Source organism: Cryptomeria japonica, chromosome 11 (assembly GCF_030272615.1).
Source record: "Cryptomeria japonica chromosome 11, Sugi_1.0, whole genome shotgun sequence".
In the NCBI taxonomy this organism is placed as follows: domain Eukaryota; kingdom Viridiplantae; phylum Streptophyta; class Pinopsida; order Cupressales; family Cupressaceae; genus Cryptomeria; species Cryptomeria japonica.
Window position 1 is genome coordinate 49014638 of NC_081415.1, and position 20621 is coordinate 49035258.

General features: G+C 34.6%; 1 protein-coding gene across 1 annotated transcript; it reads right to left on the reverse strand.

Annotated features, from left to right (window-relative positions):
- Positions 1–218: 218 nt before the first annotated feature.
- LOC131076802 (pentatricopeptide repeat-containing protein At2g03880, mitochondrial) lies at positions 219–1055 on the reverse strand. The gene has a single exon (XM_058014136.2). The coding sequence runs from the start codon at positions 1053–1055 to the stop codon at positions 219–221; it is 837 nt and encodes a 278-aa protein (XP_057870119.2).
- Positions 1056–20621: the final 19566 nt, after the last annotated feature.

A 20621-nucleotide genomic window follows, 5' to 3' on the forward strand; every position in this document is an offset into this window, starting at 1 on the left:
CAACATTAAAAATATATAATCATAAATGAAACAAAATCTACATGTACATATATAAAATGGTATAATCTAATCTAGAATGTGTAATTTAATCTCAAATGTTCAACCTAACACGAATATAATTAATTCAAACAAAAGAACTATACAAAATAATTATATATAAATTGTAACAGTTTATTTCCACTATGGTGGGAGAGAAATAATTCTCCTCTTCCACATCATCAAGTGACTGTCTTAAATCTGGAAAATATCCTGCTGCCTTCATCTCCAGAACCAGTTTCTCCAACTTTGCATAAATTTAATGTGTCTGGATGTACTCTGTCTCCTGCGAAAAAAGTATGTATAGTTTTATGGGCTTCAATCCAACTACATCCAGGGATCTTTTTAATTCCTCTATCTTTCATCAATCTCCTCACCATTTGACACTCATCCCACCAGCCCACTTCTGCGTAGATCTTAGAGAGAAGAACAGAAGGCAGAGATTTTTTAGGATCCAGATCGAAAAGCAGAGTCGCTGTATATACTCCTAAGCCTATATTCATATGTGATCTACAGGCACCTAGAAAACACGTCCACACAAGCACCACAGGTTTAACTGGCATCTTAATGATAAAATTTAGGGTTTCTTCGAGATAGCCAGCACGGGGAATAAGGTCGACCATGCACACATAATGATTAACTGTAGGTGTAATGCCGTAATGGTTATTCATGTGGTTGAAGTATGTAAGGCCCTCATCGACTAAACCTGCATTGCTGCAAATTAATAAAACAGAGGCAAAGCTCACAGCGTTAGGAAGTGTTCCAGAGTGTTTCATTGATTCAAAGAATTTGAGCGCATCTTTGTAAAATCCATTTTCTGCATATCCTGAAAACATCGCAGTCCATGCGATCACATCTGTTTGAGGTAGGTTGTCAAACATACTAGGAAAGGTTAAGAAGTCTGGCTTTACACCTGCAAATCGCATTTGCTTGAAAGTTTGTAAAGCCTTTTCAACAAACCCATTTTGAACATATCCTCCAATCATGGCAGTCCATGAGATGACATCTCTCTGAGGCATGTTGTCAAACAGTTCACGTGCCGTGTCTATGTTTCCACATTTTGCATACATGTCTACCAGGGCATTTGCAACTACAGCATCTGACAAAAGTCCACCTTTCATTATGCTTTGATGGATATCAATACTTTGTTCCAAAGCTCCCATCCTTCCAAACGCTCGAATGATGCTTGCAAAGGTTATGGAATTTGGCTTCACACCTGCCAGTTGCATTTGTTTAAAAATTTCTAGAGCCTTTTCAAAAAATCCATCTAGTGCATATCCTACGATCATTGCAGTCCATGAGAACAAATTTCGTTGAAGCATTTTGTCAAACAGTTCAGATGCCTTGTCTATCCTTCCGCACTTTGCATACATGTCTACCAGGGCGCTGGCAACTACAACATCTGACAAAAATCCCCCTTCCATTATGCTTTAATGGATGCCAATACCTTGTTCGAAAGCTCCCATTTTGGCACACGCTGAAAGTATAGAGGTTGTGGAGTTTGGCTTTACACCTTGAAATCGCATTTGCTTGAAAGTTTGTAAAACCTTTTCAACAAATCCATTTTGTGCATATCCTGCAATCATTGCAGTCCATGAGATGACATTTCTCTGAGGCATTATGTCAAACAGTTCACGTGCCTTGTCTATGTTTCCACATTTTGCATACATGTCTACCAGGGCACTTGCAACTACAACATCTGACAAAAATCCACCTTTCTTTATGCTTTGATGGATATCCATACCCTGGTTCAAAACTCCCGTTTTGGCACAGGCTGTGATAACGCTGACAAATGTGATTTGATTGGGTTGTAGGCCTATTCGTTGCATTTGGTGAAACAGTGTGGCTGCCTCGTGAGGACACCCATGTCTTCCCGCTTCCGTATGCTGCAATCATCGTATTCCATGACACGCTGTCTCGTTCTTTCAGGTAGTCAAACACTTGACGAGCATCAACCAAACTTCCGCACTTGACATACATGTTAATAAGCTTATTCTGAAAAGTTGTGCATTTAGTAGATGAAAGAGTGCACATTTTTGCCCTGTGAAATTGCGTTCTTGAGAATGCAGGTGTGCAATAGTTGAAGATTACATGTAGAGTAGTCTTGAGAATAAGTAGTAAGCAGAATGTGCAGCGCCTCCTTCAATTGGCCCTCTTTACACAGCGCTGTGAGATTTAGACAAGGCATTTGATGACTGTTACTCACTCCATCTTCTGGCCGTACTAATACCAAGCAAGGCATTTGATGACTGTTACTCACTCCATCTTCTGGCCGTACTAATACCAAGCAAGACATCTTTTTGTCTAATGGTGATTATGAAGGTAATAGAGATGCGAGAAACCACGAAATCTAATGATTTTGAGTGAAAGGACATTCCATAAACATATGTTTAAGATGCTTAAAGACATTTGCACTAGAAATGTTGAAATAATTGTCTTCTTTAAAGAAATATAAAATTGTTCCTAATGGGGACTTTCAGGTGGAGAAGATTCCAAGTCACCATTTGAATATTAGGTACAAGCATTGAATTCCAATTACAGCTATTGAATTTAGACCCAAACCCACATTAACATTTGTAACATGGAAAATGGCATACCCTCACAATTTCATGTTGTATTTTAATTTTTTTTCAACATACATTCTTGTAGGATGTTCTGGGTCCACTTAATCTGGAACTTTGGCCTATTTCCCTTTCACTAAGGTTTTCCTAGATTTTAGGCTACAATATCATTCTTGCCTTTCTCCTAGGAACACAAGCGAAATCTTGAAGAGTTTCCTTAGGGAATGAGGGAAATATGCAAACATTCCTTAGGAAATGAGGGAAATATGCAAACATCTATGTGACATAATAGCATTTGAAAAGTTTTATAGCTTTAAATGTTGGTTTCCTTCTTAGCTATTTATTGACACATGCTCACTTGTAAACAATATAGCACTAGATGCTCATGTATTCAGCCCATCAAAATTCTCATTCTCTCTTTGTAATTATTTTTTTCATCTCCTTTCTCTTTTAGAGAAACTCAATTGAAATCTCCATTAAATGATGAAAAAATCTAATTCTTTTACTACATTCTCTTACTTAACATAATTGATCGAAGCTCTGATAACTTTACTTGGGTTGCACATCTCTCAAATTTCCATAAAGCTTATTACTTTAGGTAGTATTGTCTTATTGTACTAGAATAATATTGTTTAAATTTTATATTGCTATCTCCCAATATCTATGAGGAAAATTTCTTTAGAGTACACCACCACATACTTGATCAAATTCATACACAATGGTTGTCTTCCATCTAGACTAAGGTTGATATTCATAGATTTATTTTATTTTGTTATTGTTCTTAATTCCTATATGTACATATGATAAGAGAACATGCATGCTTTTATCTTTTTTCTTATTTGCTTTTTTGTGGAGGTGGAATAACCATCATAGCTTAGGTCGGAGCTAAAGGCAATCCAAAACAACCTTTTTTTTTTTTTCTTGTATTTGCAGGCATCGTGAGAGGACTCTATTGTGCATGAAGGTTTGCAAGTGATTTTGTATTCATGTTCATTTATATTTCGTCACTAAATGCAACATAATTCTTTATATTTATTGTGTTTCTTTATCAATTTTATTATTTGGTAGATTATTGGTGTGTTAACATGTCTAATTGAAAAAATTGAGTGAATTCTCAAACCTAAATAATACATTTTCTAGAAGTGTTCCAACATTCTAGATCATATGGACAATAGTGCAATGTGTTGGCATCCTAGATCTAGTAAGCTACAACATCTAGTGCTATTTCCTCCCTTCATCCTATTTCCTATTATGTAATCCATTTTTGTAAATATTATTAACTGGTTTCTAATAAATAGCAATTTATTGCTCTCTTGGACTTTAGTTGAATACAATTTGTTGGTGTAAATAATTATTCATCATGGATATTATTACACTTTACTTAAGTTTACTTAGGAAATGCATTTCATAGTAGTTTGGGTATGAGACACTTGGGTGTTTGTGCCACATTGGGATAGTGTGTGTAGGAGAATTTCCACCTTTTATGGTGTGATCTTGTTGTTACACTCCACATTCAGTGGGTGATCCACCTCATGTGGAATATTATATTGTTTCTCCTACCTACCCACACCTATTTCCTACCTACCCTTGTTTCTTATTGAGCCACATGTCATGTTTGTGTGCTCACATATCCATATAGCCTTGCCAATATAAGCAGGCTCATATTCATTGTATGTAATGCTTAATGATCCAGTTGATCATAGTTTTCATCTTGATAGAATACAGTTTATTTCTATCATCTATTTTGTTCTCTCTTATTTGTGCTTTCCATTGCCTCTTGATCTTGGCAAAATCTCACACAATTATTCATTTATGAATTTAAAATAATTTATGAGATCTTATCATAATTGTTTTTCTCTTTTTTTATAATGAGTAGAAGAATAATACTTTTGGTTTGAGGTTATATATTTCTAGAAGAATGTAGGAATTATTTGATCAGAAAACAAGTGTCTTTTAACTAAATTAAATTTTTTCTGTTAAAACACTTAACTTTGAGTCAAGGGACAGTGGAAAACCTAGAAAGCAATAATAAATAGATTTTTTGAGAAGGAAAAGGGAGAAGTGAAGACATTGTCAATTTGTAAAAAAAAAGGTTAAGGCAAAGTTAAGGAGATTTTGATGACAAGATGGGTGGAACAAGGGCGTGACCACTTGTTTGTATTGAGGAGAAAGATTGAAAGTGATCTCAAGAGTTGATTATATGAACACCATTAAAATGTAGTTAAATCTTAAATATCTTCCATCTTGAATATTTATACGTTTTTTGAACATTTTAGAGCTCAAAGAAGGAAAAGCTATAACTAAGGGCTTATTGTCAACTTGAAGATATCCCATGAAATGTTGACTTTCGACAAACATATTGGGAAACTTGAATACTACAAATTAACACTAAGTCAAGGGAAAAGGGATAGCTAAGGAAGAAAGGTTAAGTATATTTATTTAGTGGGCAAAAAGGAAGAGTGTCTAGATGAAAGCCAATAGTAACATTTGAGGAAATTGTTAGGCGAGGGTGTGGATAATTTGAAGAGAAGATGGGGTGTAACAAGGGAATAGATGAGGGTAATAAATTGTTTGACTTTAGAATAAAGAAAGGTGATCTCAAGATAATTGTAAGAATACCATCGAAAGATAATAAAGTCCCAAATATCTTTAAATAGACAAATACCTCTTTTGAACAGTTTTTGTGGCTTAATAAGTCCAAAGGTGGCAACTAGGGCTTTTTCATCAACTTGAAGATATCTATTCCAATAAAAATTGAGTCTAGACTATAACTTATTATAAAACTTACGTTATCACTTAAGCTTGAGTTAATAGACAAAGGAAATCTTAGGAAAATAAGGATAAGATTTTTATAGAGAAGAAAAGGAAAATGTGCCCAAATGAAACCAATGCTAATATTTGAAGAAATTGTAGGGTGATGATGGAGAGACTTTGGTGAGAAGATGGGTTGGAGTAATGGAATGGACAAGGTAATTACTTTTTGACTATAGGAGAAAGATTGAAGTTGATCTTGAGATGATTCTAGGAACATGCAAAAAGTCTATGTGCTTTGTACAGAAACCTATACAATTGTATGAAGCTTGGGCATTGCCAAAATTCCCATTGGTTGCGAAAACAAAAAAAACTCAAGTACCCCTACTTTTTTCTCACAAGTTTTTTACTGCAAAAAGCTTATCAATTTTTTTTGTCAAAACAAAAGGGGTGCATTTTTAAAGGGGATTAAAAAAAATAAAAAAGAGAAAAAGACACTTACCTTTTCTGTTGCATCAGTAGTGCATCACCCTATTTTTGGTAGACCTTTCTTAACTTGGCATTTTCCTATATTTAGCGTCACTTTTAAATTTATCAAACCTCCTCTATTTTTGGCTTCCTTGTCTTTAAAATGAAGTGTGTGGTTTTTTGCCCATATCTTCATCATATAGAGTCAAAATTGGGCAAACAAAAGCTTGTTTTAGTGCCAATCTTATTTTTTAGGTGGTTTGATTAGATTCTGCACCAATTTTTTGTACCAAACCTCCAAAGTCAGCCTTCAGTTTTGTGCTTCTAGGGCCATATCTTAAACATTTGGACTTCGAATTGTACTTTGAATTACAATTGTATGATTTTCAAATATGTTTGAATTAGTTTAAAATAGTTTTCAAAATTAGTTTGAATTATTTTAAAATAGTTTTGAATAATTATTTTGAAAATTATTCACTTTATAATTACACATACAGATTTTTTCCACATGGCTAATCATGTACTAGATGGTAGTTGTAGCGTCGTAAATTGTACGCACTCGCTAGGGTGGTACAATTTCACACCTAGTTTAGCACCCGCCTTGGCGCATTTTGTATTCTGCATTGCATTTCCCCTTTAGCACTTAATTAATCAAATTAATTAGGTCTAAGGTTCTATTTTATCATCTCCTATATCATAAAGTTGGGCCCTTTCATTAAAGTGTGCCCTTTTCATTTTATTCCTCCAATACATCATTTAATCAAAAACCCTAATTAAGTCCTATTTTGAGCTTGGGGGCTTGATTTCGGGGGTCAAAACATCTCGAAATCACCTGTAACTTTGGGATTCTCTCTAAAATCATCATATTTGACGGCACTGAAAATTTGGTGAAAAGTTGTCGGGACCATGGCGCCCAGAGTGCACATGGTCCTGGACATTTTTCCCAAAATTTTAGGAGCGCGATCCAATCATAAAATAAAGCTTAACCCCAAGAAATTGGCGGGATATTCAATCTCTAGGTCGGCCAAAAGTCGAAATTAAGACCTAGGGTTTCATATATAAAAGCTCTCTTTCTTCATTTGAAAGGATCAGAATTTTTGGCTTTCAAGGACCTTCTATGCAGCGAAAGGGCAGATCTTTGATGACTTCAACAACACTCAACATCCATCCATCAAGCATTCATCAATTTCATCCATCCACTTAGGGCTTGGAAGACATTGAAGAGCAATAGGAGATTACCGACTGAAGATTGGCTCATACTCCTCCCTTGAGGGTTGGGTATGATTTCATGTTGTTTTCATGTCTTTGCATAAGCTTCAATATATCCTTTATTCATGCTTTAGATCACTTTGCATCTTGATTTAGAGCATTTACATTATCATTTACAAGCAATTAGGGTTTACTTTCTAGGTTGCTCTAGTTTGCTTGCTTGCATTTTAGGACCTTGCACACACACTAGGTCTGCACACACATTACTTTTACAATACAACTTGGCTATTCGTGGAGGTGGAAATCACCAAAGCGGGGGTTTGACTAAGGCAAAACCCTATATAGCCGCCCAAACACCTTTTCAGATATAAGTGCAGGTTTCGGGACTCGGACGATGCCGCAAATTGCAGATCCGGGAGAAGTAGACTGAGACCGACCTTCCCACCAAATTTCAGAGCAAAAGACCAGGACAGGGGCGTGGGGTGCCTTGGTCCTGCCAGGACAGGGGCGCTGGGCACCCTGGTCCCTGGGATAGGGGCGCTGGGCGCCCTGGTCCTCCTGACAGACAGCATTTTCAGCATTTTTGACAACTTTTCCAGAGTGCAAAAACAGCAGTTTCCGGAGCAGTTTCAGGGGTAGAATCAGGACAGTGGCGCCCGCGCCCCCGTCCCGAACATTTTCACTCATATTTTGACTCCAGGTACGCATTTGAATTCTTGTTTTGTCCTTGTGTTTACAGCTTTCCATTGTTTAAGTTCAATTCTGCAATCTTGTTATTAGTTCATACTTGCACTTTGGGTTAGGAATTGAACTTGCATCATTTTATCTTTCAATTACAACAAAGGAATAGAAATCCTAATAGGTAGCCCGTGGCTCTCTCTTCCACAAAAAGAAGTAGCCAATTGTGTGATACCTCTAGGCTCTTTCGTATTCCACAAATGTGTGATTGAAAGTGAGATTAGGGCATGTTTGCTTAGTGTCACTTTTTCTCCTACACAGTAGTGTTCATCGCAAGCGCACTGACTAGACATCTAGACAGTCTAGTCGAATTTTGTCCAGTGATAGTGATGTCAAGGCTCGACTTTTTGCCAAAACCATTGTGGCCCTACAATGTGCACTACAACATCTCGAGTCTACATTAGATTCCACCATTGCCCAACCAAATAAGGAAAGGCATAGACTATTATGGATGAGTTGGTATATATGATTGACACTATTCGGACATATAATCCTTATGATGATATGTTTTTTGATTCTTTCTATACCTCCCTTTCTTGTAGTGTGAATGGCATGGTGAAATGGGAAACCATGAAAATGGATGTATCTTCCACATAGGTCCTTACGATCTTTCCCCATTATCAGGGTCTAAGACAACATAAGGTTAGAAGCTATTTAATTACCAAATGCATTGATCCACTTGTGGAACCATTCATATATCCTAGATGGTTGGCATCTCATCATATGTCACCACAGAAGGATGAGTTGCCACTTTATTTCTGCAAATAATTGTTTGCAAAGTTTCATATGAGCTTAGATGTCAATTATACATCTATACCAGCGAATGCTGGGTAGGAGAGAGTGGTGCAAGAGCATCTAAGGTTTTGTCAATGTGTCAATTTGGGGTTTCGAGTCTTAGGAGTTAGGGTTAGGTCTATTTTGATTCAATAAGGTCTATTGAGACCATTTGTAATGTTATTTCATGTTTTTGGGTTTGTTTGATAAAACTGGAGTCCTGATTTTCAAATTTGTAAAGTTGCTCAAAATGTTGTCATTTCTATTATCGGGATAAGTTATACTGATAAGATGTCATTGGGTTAAAAATTGTCACTACTGTTATCAGGATAGGTTAAACCAATGAGGGTATCATTGTGGTTATCAGGATAGTTTATACTATTTGATTTACAAAATTTTGTTTGGCTAACTTTGAATAGTTATTCCAATAAGGTAACAACATTGGCATCGAGATAGTTAGCCCGATAAGCATTATTGTGGTGGTTGTCATCGGAATAGCTAATCCAATAAGGTTGTCATCAGAATAATTTACACTATCGAGATTGCAAGATACTGTTTAGCCAACTTCGCAAGGCTATTTCGATAAGCTTCCAACTGTCTCGATCGGTATAACTATACCGAAATAAGTAACATCAAGATAAGTTTCTTCTATCAAAGTTGCATAAAAAGGTTATCCCACTGATAGAAGTTATTCCGATGGGGAGGTCAAAATTCATGATCGGAGTTGTTATTCTGATATCGATACCTAACATTGATTGAGCAGATTGGTATTGTTATTCCGATATCTATGTCCAATAGGGATTTTTCAAATGTGGAAGTCGAATAGTCAGAGAACCCAAGGGTCTTTTGTGATCATGAGAATGCATGAATTTGGTATAAATTGTATAGCAACAAGGGGATTCTGGGATGTACAACTAACTTTTGAACTTTGAAATCATTGGCACCAAAATTGGAAGTTTATTTTCTCCAACTCGCTTTGTCTTTGTAATTTGTTTAGTTTCCCATTTTTTAACATTGTTGTATGGATTAAAACTGTGTATGTAAGAACATGAGTATATAGAGTTCTGGGTATCTTCAATTTGTCTATGGTTAAATTTTTGAATAGTTAATACCTTGTAGATTTCTTCATGAGACTGACTAATAACTAGGGTTCTAATAGGAAATCGATGATTTTACCTTGACTTGATTGTTATAACACCCTCTGTTGTTAATATGAGCATATAATTGTAAGTCTAAAGAAAGGAAATTTTGTCTTGCATCAGAGAGGGAGGCTCAATAATAAATTTAGATGACTTTATGGACCAGCACGTGTTAATAAACGAGCATTAGTTGGTCCAAACCTTTTGGTTCTACCAAAACATTTGGAGTTAACATAGAGAGAAGATGCAATAGCTAATGATGCCAGGTGACATACCTACCCAATGAGATCTAATTATATTGGGAGATATGCCACTCAGGTTGACCCGATGACATCTAATCATGTTGGGAGATATTTGTTGCGGTCGCAAACTACCATTCCACAGGCCACAGATGCGACATCTAGCAGTGGCACTAATCCTTACGCCCATGTAGACATACCATCTCCACTTGATGCTGCATAGTTGACAGAGGTTGATCCTTTGCAGTGGATAAGTGCATTGTTGTCTAGCAATTTATTGGATTCGTATACACTTATTTCTTTGATTCTTGGGATCCCACTCGAGGATGTACCAACACAGGTGAGATGCCATGTACACGAAGGTGGATCTAAGAGCCATGGTGGTAGAGAATCTCAAGGTGATATGGCAAGAGAGGAGGGAATTCCAATACTTCTTATAACCCCTCCACCACATACATCAGTTGATTCCACACCTTCTCCTCAGCCTACACTAGGTGATCCGACACTTGACCCACCACAACCTACATCATTGTCGTCTATTACTTTTACACCTCTTGCTCGAGCTCATGGTCACTATACTAGTCTGCTCATTGATGGTTTAGAGGATGCATCGTTGGATATAGACATTGATCATGTGTCCTTCCATTCATCTGAGGTTAGTAGGATCGGGAGAGCCTTCGAGTCTCGTGAGGTACACATTGTTTTTTCTATAAGGTCATATTATTTATTTGATTTTAAATAGTGGATTTCAACTTCAAAATTGTTTTTGATTAAGATAAATGGGTTTTATAGGTACCCGAAACCCAAAGTTAGAGATCAATACAAAAAATAAACAGTCGTGAACCAGTCCAGAACCAAGGACAAAATAGCCAAAAAAATAGGGACCAAGCCCACACAGCAAAAACACAAAACAAAAGCAAACCTAAAACCACTAAACCAGAGATCTAACCAGCTCTGAATTCTTTTGGATCATTCCCTTATTGATTTCCTCGAGCTCATCCATGATAAACCTAGAGGTACACTTCTCTTGGTTTCTTCTTCTTGTCCTCGTGTAGGGGCCAATAGTGGTGTGTGATTCCATACCCTGCAAATTCAGCTCTTGGTTTTCTTCTTTTGTTTGGTGTCTAAGAATTGAATAGTGGTAGTGGTGTTCTCTTTGGTCCACAATAATCACATTGACCTTTTTAAGACCTCGAGTGTTGTTATTCATAGCTTCCTTTTTAATGTCAACCAAATTCTTCAGGTTGCCCTTAATCTCTTCCATGCTTGATTCCAACTAACCAATCCTAGATTCACGATCCATTTTCATAATGTTAACATCTGCAGTGAGTTTCTGTGTCATTTGAAGAAGTTTGTTAGTTTTACTTGGCATGGGCATCTCAATAAAAGTATCGATGATGCCATTAATTCCTTCCTTCAACATTTTTATCTCCTTACTAACCCAAAGAAAACAATTTTTATGACTTTTGACAGAGTTATTAAGGATAATATCAAAATCAAGGTCTTTTTGATTATCCCCCTTCTCCCCCTATTCCATGTTAAGATGAATGTCCATCTTAATTCCTTTCTCCTTTCCCTTAGCATCCCCAATATTTCCTAATTTGGATTTTTTCATATTCGGTGGGCCAAAACCTGGTACATTGGGGATAGGGGTTTTATAATTATTGGTAGCCCATATGGGGTGTTTGTTTCTCCTACTACCGCCAGTGCTAGGTGTAATATTTTTTTGGGGGCCCTCCTCTTGAGAAGGACAATATTTTGGATCATCCGAGACATTAAGGTCTCACCAATCCATGGCCATACCAAACTATTCTTCCACCATTTCTGTATCAGATACATATTGTACATCAAGATTGGTCGGAGAATTGGGGGTTTTGACAACCAAGGAGGGTGTTACCCCACGATCCTTAACATATTCTATGATGAGAATGATTAACCCCTCATGCAAAATAGGGTTGTCAAAATTTTTGGCATGATTTTCCAGACTATTATCAAGAGAGGATAACAAATAGAAAGGCAAGGAAATTCTTGTCTTATGCCTAAAATGATTCAATATCATGAAGTGGTAAGAGAATGTACTCGCATAGCAGTCATCAAGACTGATGTACCTCATGACAACTCCAACCATCTCTGCTCAGAGTGAATGCAGGTCTTTCATGTTATATCTGTCATCCTTCATCTTTCACACTGTTTTTCCTCTTGCTTTCTTTGTCAAAGAAACCCAAAATGGCATCTTCCGCCAGCTTCCTCTCTTTGTAATTTAACTTCTTACCTTTCATCTGTAGTCTATTTATCTCTGTAATGAAGGTTTCATCAACTCTAAAATCCACTCCAAAGGCCATGAGGATACCTTTCTCCCATCCATTCACAAAATCCTCTATCACTTTTGGGTCATTGCCATGAAGCCTCTTAAGATATGACACAAGGCCCCCATCAGTAATCTTTGTCCATATCTCTTTGTTATTTTATCATTTCTCATAGGAAGTTGGCTCTATTATGTTCTTGTCACCTCCCATAAGCAGTTTACCTTTGCAAGATTGGATGATGGTACCAAACCCAAACTAGGTGATGAAAACCAGAAATAGAAGAAAGCTCTAGAAAACCCGGTTTTGAATTTCAAACTCAAATCCCACGAAAGATCATTATTCATTTTGTAGTCTATCATCATTAATGTGATACGAGTGGTCAATGCATTTGGTATCCTTTCTAGTCAATTCACACAATTGTATCAGGAAAGTTTCATTTCTCGTCCACCACCGTATATTTGAACATAATCCACACTAATATTTGTCATGTGGTTCGCTGGCATATTACCTTCTTGAAAAAACATGGGAAATTTTCAAATCATCCAATTTTGCAATCATGATATGGCATTCATGGATTAAATGCTTTATAGTCCAGCTGGACTCAGTATGATTACTCACATATCTGATGATGTTTAAAGAATCACACTCAAGACATACATTTTTGAACCCTTCTCTAATAGCCATGTGTAACCCAATATAAGTAGCTTTAGCCTCGACATAGTGGTTTGTCTGGGTGCCCAGTGGGAGTGCCACCGCTGAGACAAGCCTACTATTGTGGTTACGAGCAACTTTCAACTTCAAAATTGTTAACACAATTTGATTTTTTAATTATATACAGTGTCCTATTACATTGGAGACATTAGGAGATTTGCAACCTCCTTCTTCTCCTGCACATGGTCACAGTCAGGTACACATTGTTTTTTTATGTAAGGTCATTATTTAATTGATTTTAAATAGTGGATTTCAACTTCAAAATTGTTCACACTTTTAATTTTGAATTATATATGATCTAGGTTCATGGACCATGTTTGAGTTCTTCATCTCGGATACCTATGGCCCATGCACGCTCTAGTGGTGCAGATGATGGATCAGACTAGGTTAAATTTGCATGTATTTATGTTGAAGTAAAATTTTCATGTGCTTATATATACGTGTACATGTACTTTCTTGTGTAGGGACAACATTTAGGACATGGATGAGTGGAGGGACGACCGAATTATTTTATACATTATCATTGTTTGATGAGAATATATGTATAGTGCATGCACTTTTTTTAACATATATGTATCTAACACTTGTTTGATGACATTATATACATATCAGACACTTGTGGATGTTTGTTTATGTATCTGACACTTGTTTGATGAGATTACTTGTTTGTTTATTACACATGTTTATGAGCCCATGTTATATTTTTATAATTAGTTCAAGTTAAATAGAATTGATCATGTTATTTTAGATGATAAATCTTGATATTTAGTTAGTTGAATTATTGATTTAATAAATTTAATTATTAAATCAATTAGTTAGTTGAAAATTGTTAATTGTTGATTTGATTTAGTTAGTTGAATTGTTGATTTAATTATTAAATTAATCAAATCAATTCAAATAAAAAAAGTGAATTAAATCAATTCAAATCAATTCAGTGAATTAATCAAATTAATTCAAATAAATTAATCACATCAATTCAAACCAATTCAATGAATTAGTCAAACTAATTCAAATCAATTCAAATAATTAATCAAATTAATTAAGATTCAGTTAATCAAATCAATTCAAATCAATTAATTAATTCAAATCAATCCACTGAATTAATCAATCTAACAAATTAACCAATTAATTAAGTGATTGAAATCAATCCAATGAATTAATTAAATCAATTCAATTAAGTGATTCAAATCAATCCAATGAATTAATTAAATCAATTCAATTAAGTGATTCAAATCAATCCAATGAATTAATCAAATTAAATCAAAGAAATTATTTAATTCAATTCAATTAAGATTCAAATCAATTAAAGATAACTTGCAACAAATTAACTCAAATCATACAAATTTTGATTTCAAAGAAGTTGCAACAAATTAACTCAAATGTACATGTGTACACATGTTGCAAAAATCACTCAAATGTATATGTGTACATATATATGTGTTATGATCCAAAAAATAGCTTGAATGTACATATGTACATATGTATGACGATCCAAAAAAATAGTACATACATATATATGCACATATATACATGTATGTATACATATATAGACATGTATCATGGTAAAAAAAAAATATGAGTTTACTTGTTCTAATAAATTAAGTGAGCTCATGGTACATAAAATTTGGATCCTCTCTATCTTTTACTATCTCTAATATCCTTTCACGTTCTTCATTAAGCAACCTCCACTTTTGGGGGCCACAACCTCTTTTTTGTAAAGTTTTAAAATGTAATCTTGTTGTTATAACTAAGTGACTATAATGCAAAACCTTTTGGTTGGGCATGTATTTAGTAGATGTAACACCATTGTTATCTATCTTCGTTTGTTGATAATAAGTACCTTCAACAACGACTAATCTATTGGGATATTGTTGCCCATCAGCATCTTCCATTGATTCTGACAATTTACATTTTGGTTTTGTGCATCGTAGTAGGTAATAGTCAACACCTTCTACATTGTTAGGATCTGCAACCGCGACAAAATATCACCTGTACACCACAAATTACAAACAATTAAATTATAGTGTATGGTAGAATGTAAAAATAATTAAAATTTAATTAATTTTTTTTTTAAAGTACATGAAAATGCATAAGGTTATTTAAATAAAATGTAACTATACTTGACACAACTAAATCAGAAACACTTTCATAATCAACTGGATATAGAGGATCATGAATATCTACATGTCACTATCTTCATAAGTAGACATTGCAACTAATTGTTTCATCTCCAATTGTGAAACAAATCCATCTCTAATATTCTAACATTATTGAATATTTGCGTTGTTTTCAATGTAATCAACACAAAAACATGATTTTTCTCTTACTTGAATCACAAGAGGTTTGTTAAGTTCTATAATAATGACTTATTTTCAATGCAATTCAATAGAAAAACAAGTTCCAAATTCTGTTACCTGAATCACAAGAGGTTTGCTATGTCCTATATTCATCACTTGATGCAAACTTCTAATGCCATTAATTGTTTGGCAATTAAAGGATTGGATCGATCAATATCTTTAACTTCCCAAAAATAGCGTTTGTTGTATGTCATGTCACGAGCACCAAAATGACTTTTGCACCATTCTACTATCTCACTTGAATTTCATATGTTGTTACTTTCATATTAACTTATTTTAGAAATTTAACTCCGACCCATAAGATACACACTCAAGTAAATAGAACACAAATATACGTTGAACATGTACCTCCAAGTTCATCTTGGTAAAGTGCACGCTTCACACAAGCTCTTGCTCCATCATGCTCTCCTTTTCCATGTCCACTTTAAAAAAAAATCCACAAAAAATTTAGACCACATTTAGCATGTTGTTGTGACAACAAATTGAATGCTTTTGAAAATTTAAATTGTCCTGTGAAGTTACAATCAAATCTAATATATTAGTTTAGAAAAATTAATTATGCTAAATAATTAAAAGACTACAGGAAATTTAATCAATTTTTACACTTACCAGCACATCCATCAGACCAAATCCAATGTTGTTAAGCATTTATCCGATGATGTATAATATTTTCAAAAAAAATCTTAAAACAATGTGCTATAGAACTCTTGTCATGACAAGTATCATTACTGATATAAAAATGAGCTTCCTTAATAATAATATGTTCATCTTCACCTGATTCTACACTGATCACATGAAACTCTGCATGTCTATACAAAAATTGCATCTTGTTCAAAATGATAGTATTGGCTTTGAATCTTTGTGTGAAGGCTGAATGTATAGTTCTCAAAGAAGTCTGCTATTGAAAGAATACAACCTGGAGGAAAACAATTTTTTGAGATACGAAACTGTTTTGCTTTCCATCTTGCACCATGAGAATGTAGTATATGTGTATATATCATATTCTAAAATCTGCACATAAACTCTTTGATAGGCAATTCACTCTCTTTTAACATAGTTTTTTTGATTCAGCTCCTGACTTTGTCTGATATTTTTCATATTTAAATCTCTTCCACAAAACTTGCACTAAAAGATCAATGTTCTCAATTTGTACAAATTTCTTCAAATCTCCACACTCAACACATGTATTTTTTATACATTGTACATTGTACTCATCTGAACCTTCTAATCTGTCACATAAAATAGACTTCACAAACCGCGTTGTACTTGCAAGGATGACTACATTTGGATTATTTTTTGCCATTTTCTTTTTATATGCCTAGAGGTGCAACTAAAATTCAATATTATTTTGACAACAATAAGTTTCACATACCATATTGATACGCACAAAACATGGTTATAATCCCTCAAACATTCTTTGATATATATTAACATCTAGAAATTCTTGTTTGAATAGTTCAAATAGTTCACTTTGTGATGTCTATAAACTATTTTGGATGTGCAATTTTTGTACCATTTTTATCTCTAATCCATATAGTGTCTTTTTTATTGGAAGAAAACACGAGAGTGACTAGTCTAGTATTCAACAACAAGTCATTTTACATCTTCAACAATTCTATCTTTTCAAGGAACCCTGCAAATTGACCCAATTCTTTTCAAAATTTTCATCCAACCTATTTCTTTTCCTAATATATCTTTGGGTAGTTCTTCTAGACACAAGAAATCATAGTCATTATTGCTATCAGGGAAGCACTTAAATCAACATCTCAACTTGTGCTCTCAATACATTTCAGGGCTTCTTGCAAATTTTTAACCATTGTTTGATTTACTGATCTCTTTGATGATTTCTTCTTATTATCAACACCCAACAACTCCAAAATGGGAGTCATTTCTTTTCTCTTAAATAACTTTGCAAACAATTGTGCTCTTCCAATTAGAGATTTATCTTGAAAATATTCATCCCAAATTATTTTGCTGTGTAATTTTATTGTGCTTTCGGGTACCATATCCTCAACTAAAATCTCATTGAAAAGAACGTCTTCATCCATCTCCATCATTGGCCATACCAAAGAATTTTTTTTGGATTAACTAGGACCAATTTCTTCTCTTTCCTGAATTGGGACCACTTCACCGTCAATGGGAACTTGATCTTGAGTAGGTGTTGTATCCCTTTTTTTTGTCTCTTTTATTCGATCATACTTATGTAATCTAGTCCTTTTATTGCCAATTGGACAAATTACTATTCAGAAGCAATCCAAATCTGTAGACCCCTAAATACATATGTCAACATGCACATATATGTCAAGTCAATTGGACCCAACTTTAAATATGCATACATGTTTAAGTTATTCTACTTGTCAATTGAACATACAAAATGAACATGGATGGTTCACTTAACTAATATACTTAGGTGATAATTACTCTCTTGTTAACTGATAATGATTGGTCCACTTAACCAATCTAATTATTCCATATATTTTATAAGAACCATGCATATTACATAGATGCACATACATACATACATGTATACAAAGATTGACACATGTACACACACAAACATAGACACATAGGCACGCGCGCACGCACACACACACACACATAGACACACATACACATACACATACACATACACATACACATACACATACACATACACATACACATACACATGCATGCATACACATACACATACACATACACATACACATACACATACACATACACATACACATGCATGCATATACATACACATACACATACATACACATACATACACACATTCATGCATACACATACACATACACATACACATACACATACACATACATATGTACATATGTTCATATACAAATATAGATAAATATACACATATACATACATATACACATACATACATATAGAATGAACATACATAAACACATATTACATATATACACATACATATACATATACATACACATACATACACATACACATACATATACATATACATACACATACATACACATACACATACACATACACATACATATACACATACACATGTACATATACACATATACACATACACATACACATATACATATACACATACACATATATATACACATACACATATACATATACATATACATATACATATACATACACACACATACACATACACATACACATACACATACACATACACATACACATACACATACACATACACATACACATACACATACACATACATATGTGCATATGCATACACATACACACACATGCATATACATATGCATGCATACACATACACATGCACATACACATACACATACACATACACATACACATACACACATATATGCATACACATACATATACACATATTACATATGTACACATACATATACATACACATACACATGTACATATACACATATATATATATACACAGACACATACACATATACACACACATACACATATACATACACACACATACATACATACACACATACACACACATACACATACACATACACATACACATACACATACACACATACTCACACATACACATACCTACACACACACACACACATACACAGACATACATACACACATGCATGCATACACATACACATACACATACAAATGTACATACATTCATATACACATACACATACAAACACACACACACACATATACACATACACATACACATACACATACACATACACATACACATACACATACACATACACATACACATACACATACACATACACACATACTCACACATACACATACACAAACATACATTCACACATACACACACATACCCATACACATACACATACACATACACATACACATACACATACACATACACATACACATACACATACACATACACATACACATACATATACATATGTACATACGTGCATATACACATACACATACATACACGTGCGTATAAATATATACACATTCACATATACATATACATATACACATACATATACATATACACATACATATATATACATACACATATATACAAATACATATACACATAGATATACATACACACACATACATACATACACACACACATATACACATGTACACATACAAACATACACACATGTACATACACATACACACATAAATGTACACATACTCTCTCTCTCTCTCTCACACACACACACACACATACTCATACACACATACTCACACATACACACATACATGTACACACATACACATACACACATGCATACACACATACATGCATACACACATAGACATAAACTTAGACGTATACTCACACATACTCATGCACACACATACATATACACACACTTACTCACACATACACATACATGTATATACTCACACATACATACACACATGCATATACACACACATACACACAATACACACACATATAAACACATATACACACACACATATGTGCACATACATATACACACATACATGCACACTGTAGTGTCATAAAATTACGAACCTTGCAATTTTTTATTGCATTTGGGTCTTTGAATTAGTGGACAAATCCTTAAGCCTAATTAGAGACCTTAAATATACACAAGACATCAAAAAATTGCATTTTTTATCAATCTGCACTACCTTTTTGTTGCTGCTTGTCCTAAATCAGGGTAGGATAGGGGTGTGGTACCCCTGTCCTCTTAGGATAGGGGAAGGGCGCCCTTGTTCTGGCCCTATTTTTGCCCCCCTTTAGGCTCTCCTTGCATTGGGCTTGTCAATTATTGAGTGGGAAAAGCCTTTCCTATGTCGGCCTAAGGCGGGAAATTACCTAAACACCCCTAATTGGCAACTATATAAGGAGAAAGTATATAAGTTGATCATAAGTGAAAATAAGTGGATCATAAGGCGAAATTACAAGGCAACATTATCATCAAGCATTCAAGCATTCATTCAAGCATTGAGCATTTCAAGTCTCCTTTCAAGGCTAGGTGTTGCATTCAAGAAAAAGATTCAACCATTAAAGATGACATTTCTATCAACATTCAAGACATCCCATTTCACATACCCATTCAAGCAAATTCATCTACAAAGGTATCAACATTTCAATTACATCCCTTCTTGAGGTGGATTTTACTTCAGACATTTCCTTTCATTTACTTACAACATTTTACAACCACTTGGTTAATTCCAAAGTGGGGTTTGACCTAAAGGAAAACCCCCAATTGCAATAACATTTTCCTCTCTTTGTTGTGTGTAGGTTGTAGGTGTACGGTTGTAATTATAGGTTTAGGCTTCATTTTCAAAGACAGAAAAAGCCTTTTTAGAGCACGATTTT

Bases quoted from the DNA above. Each gene is read 5' to 3' on its own strand.
- LOC131076802 (XM_058014136.2), bottom strand. From the start codon at position 1,055: ATGCCTCAGAGAGATGTCATCTCATGGACTGCCATGATTGGAGGATAT.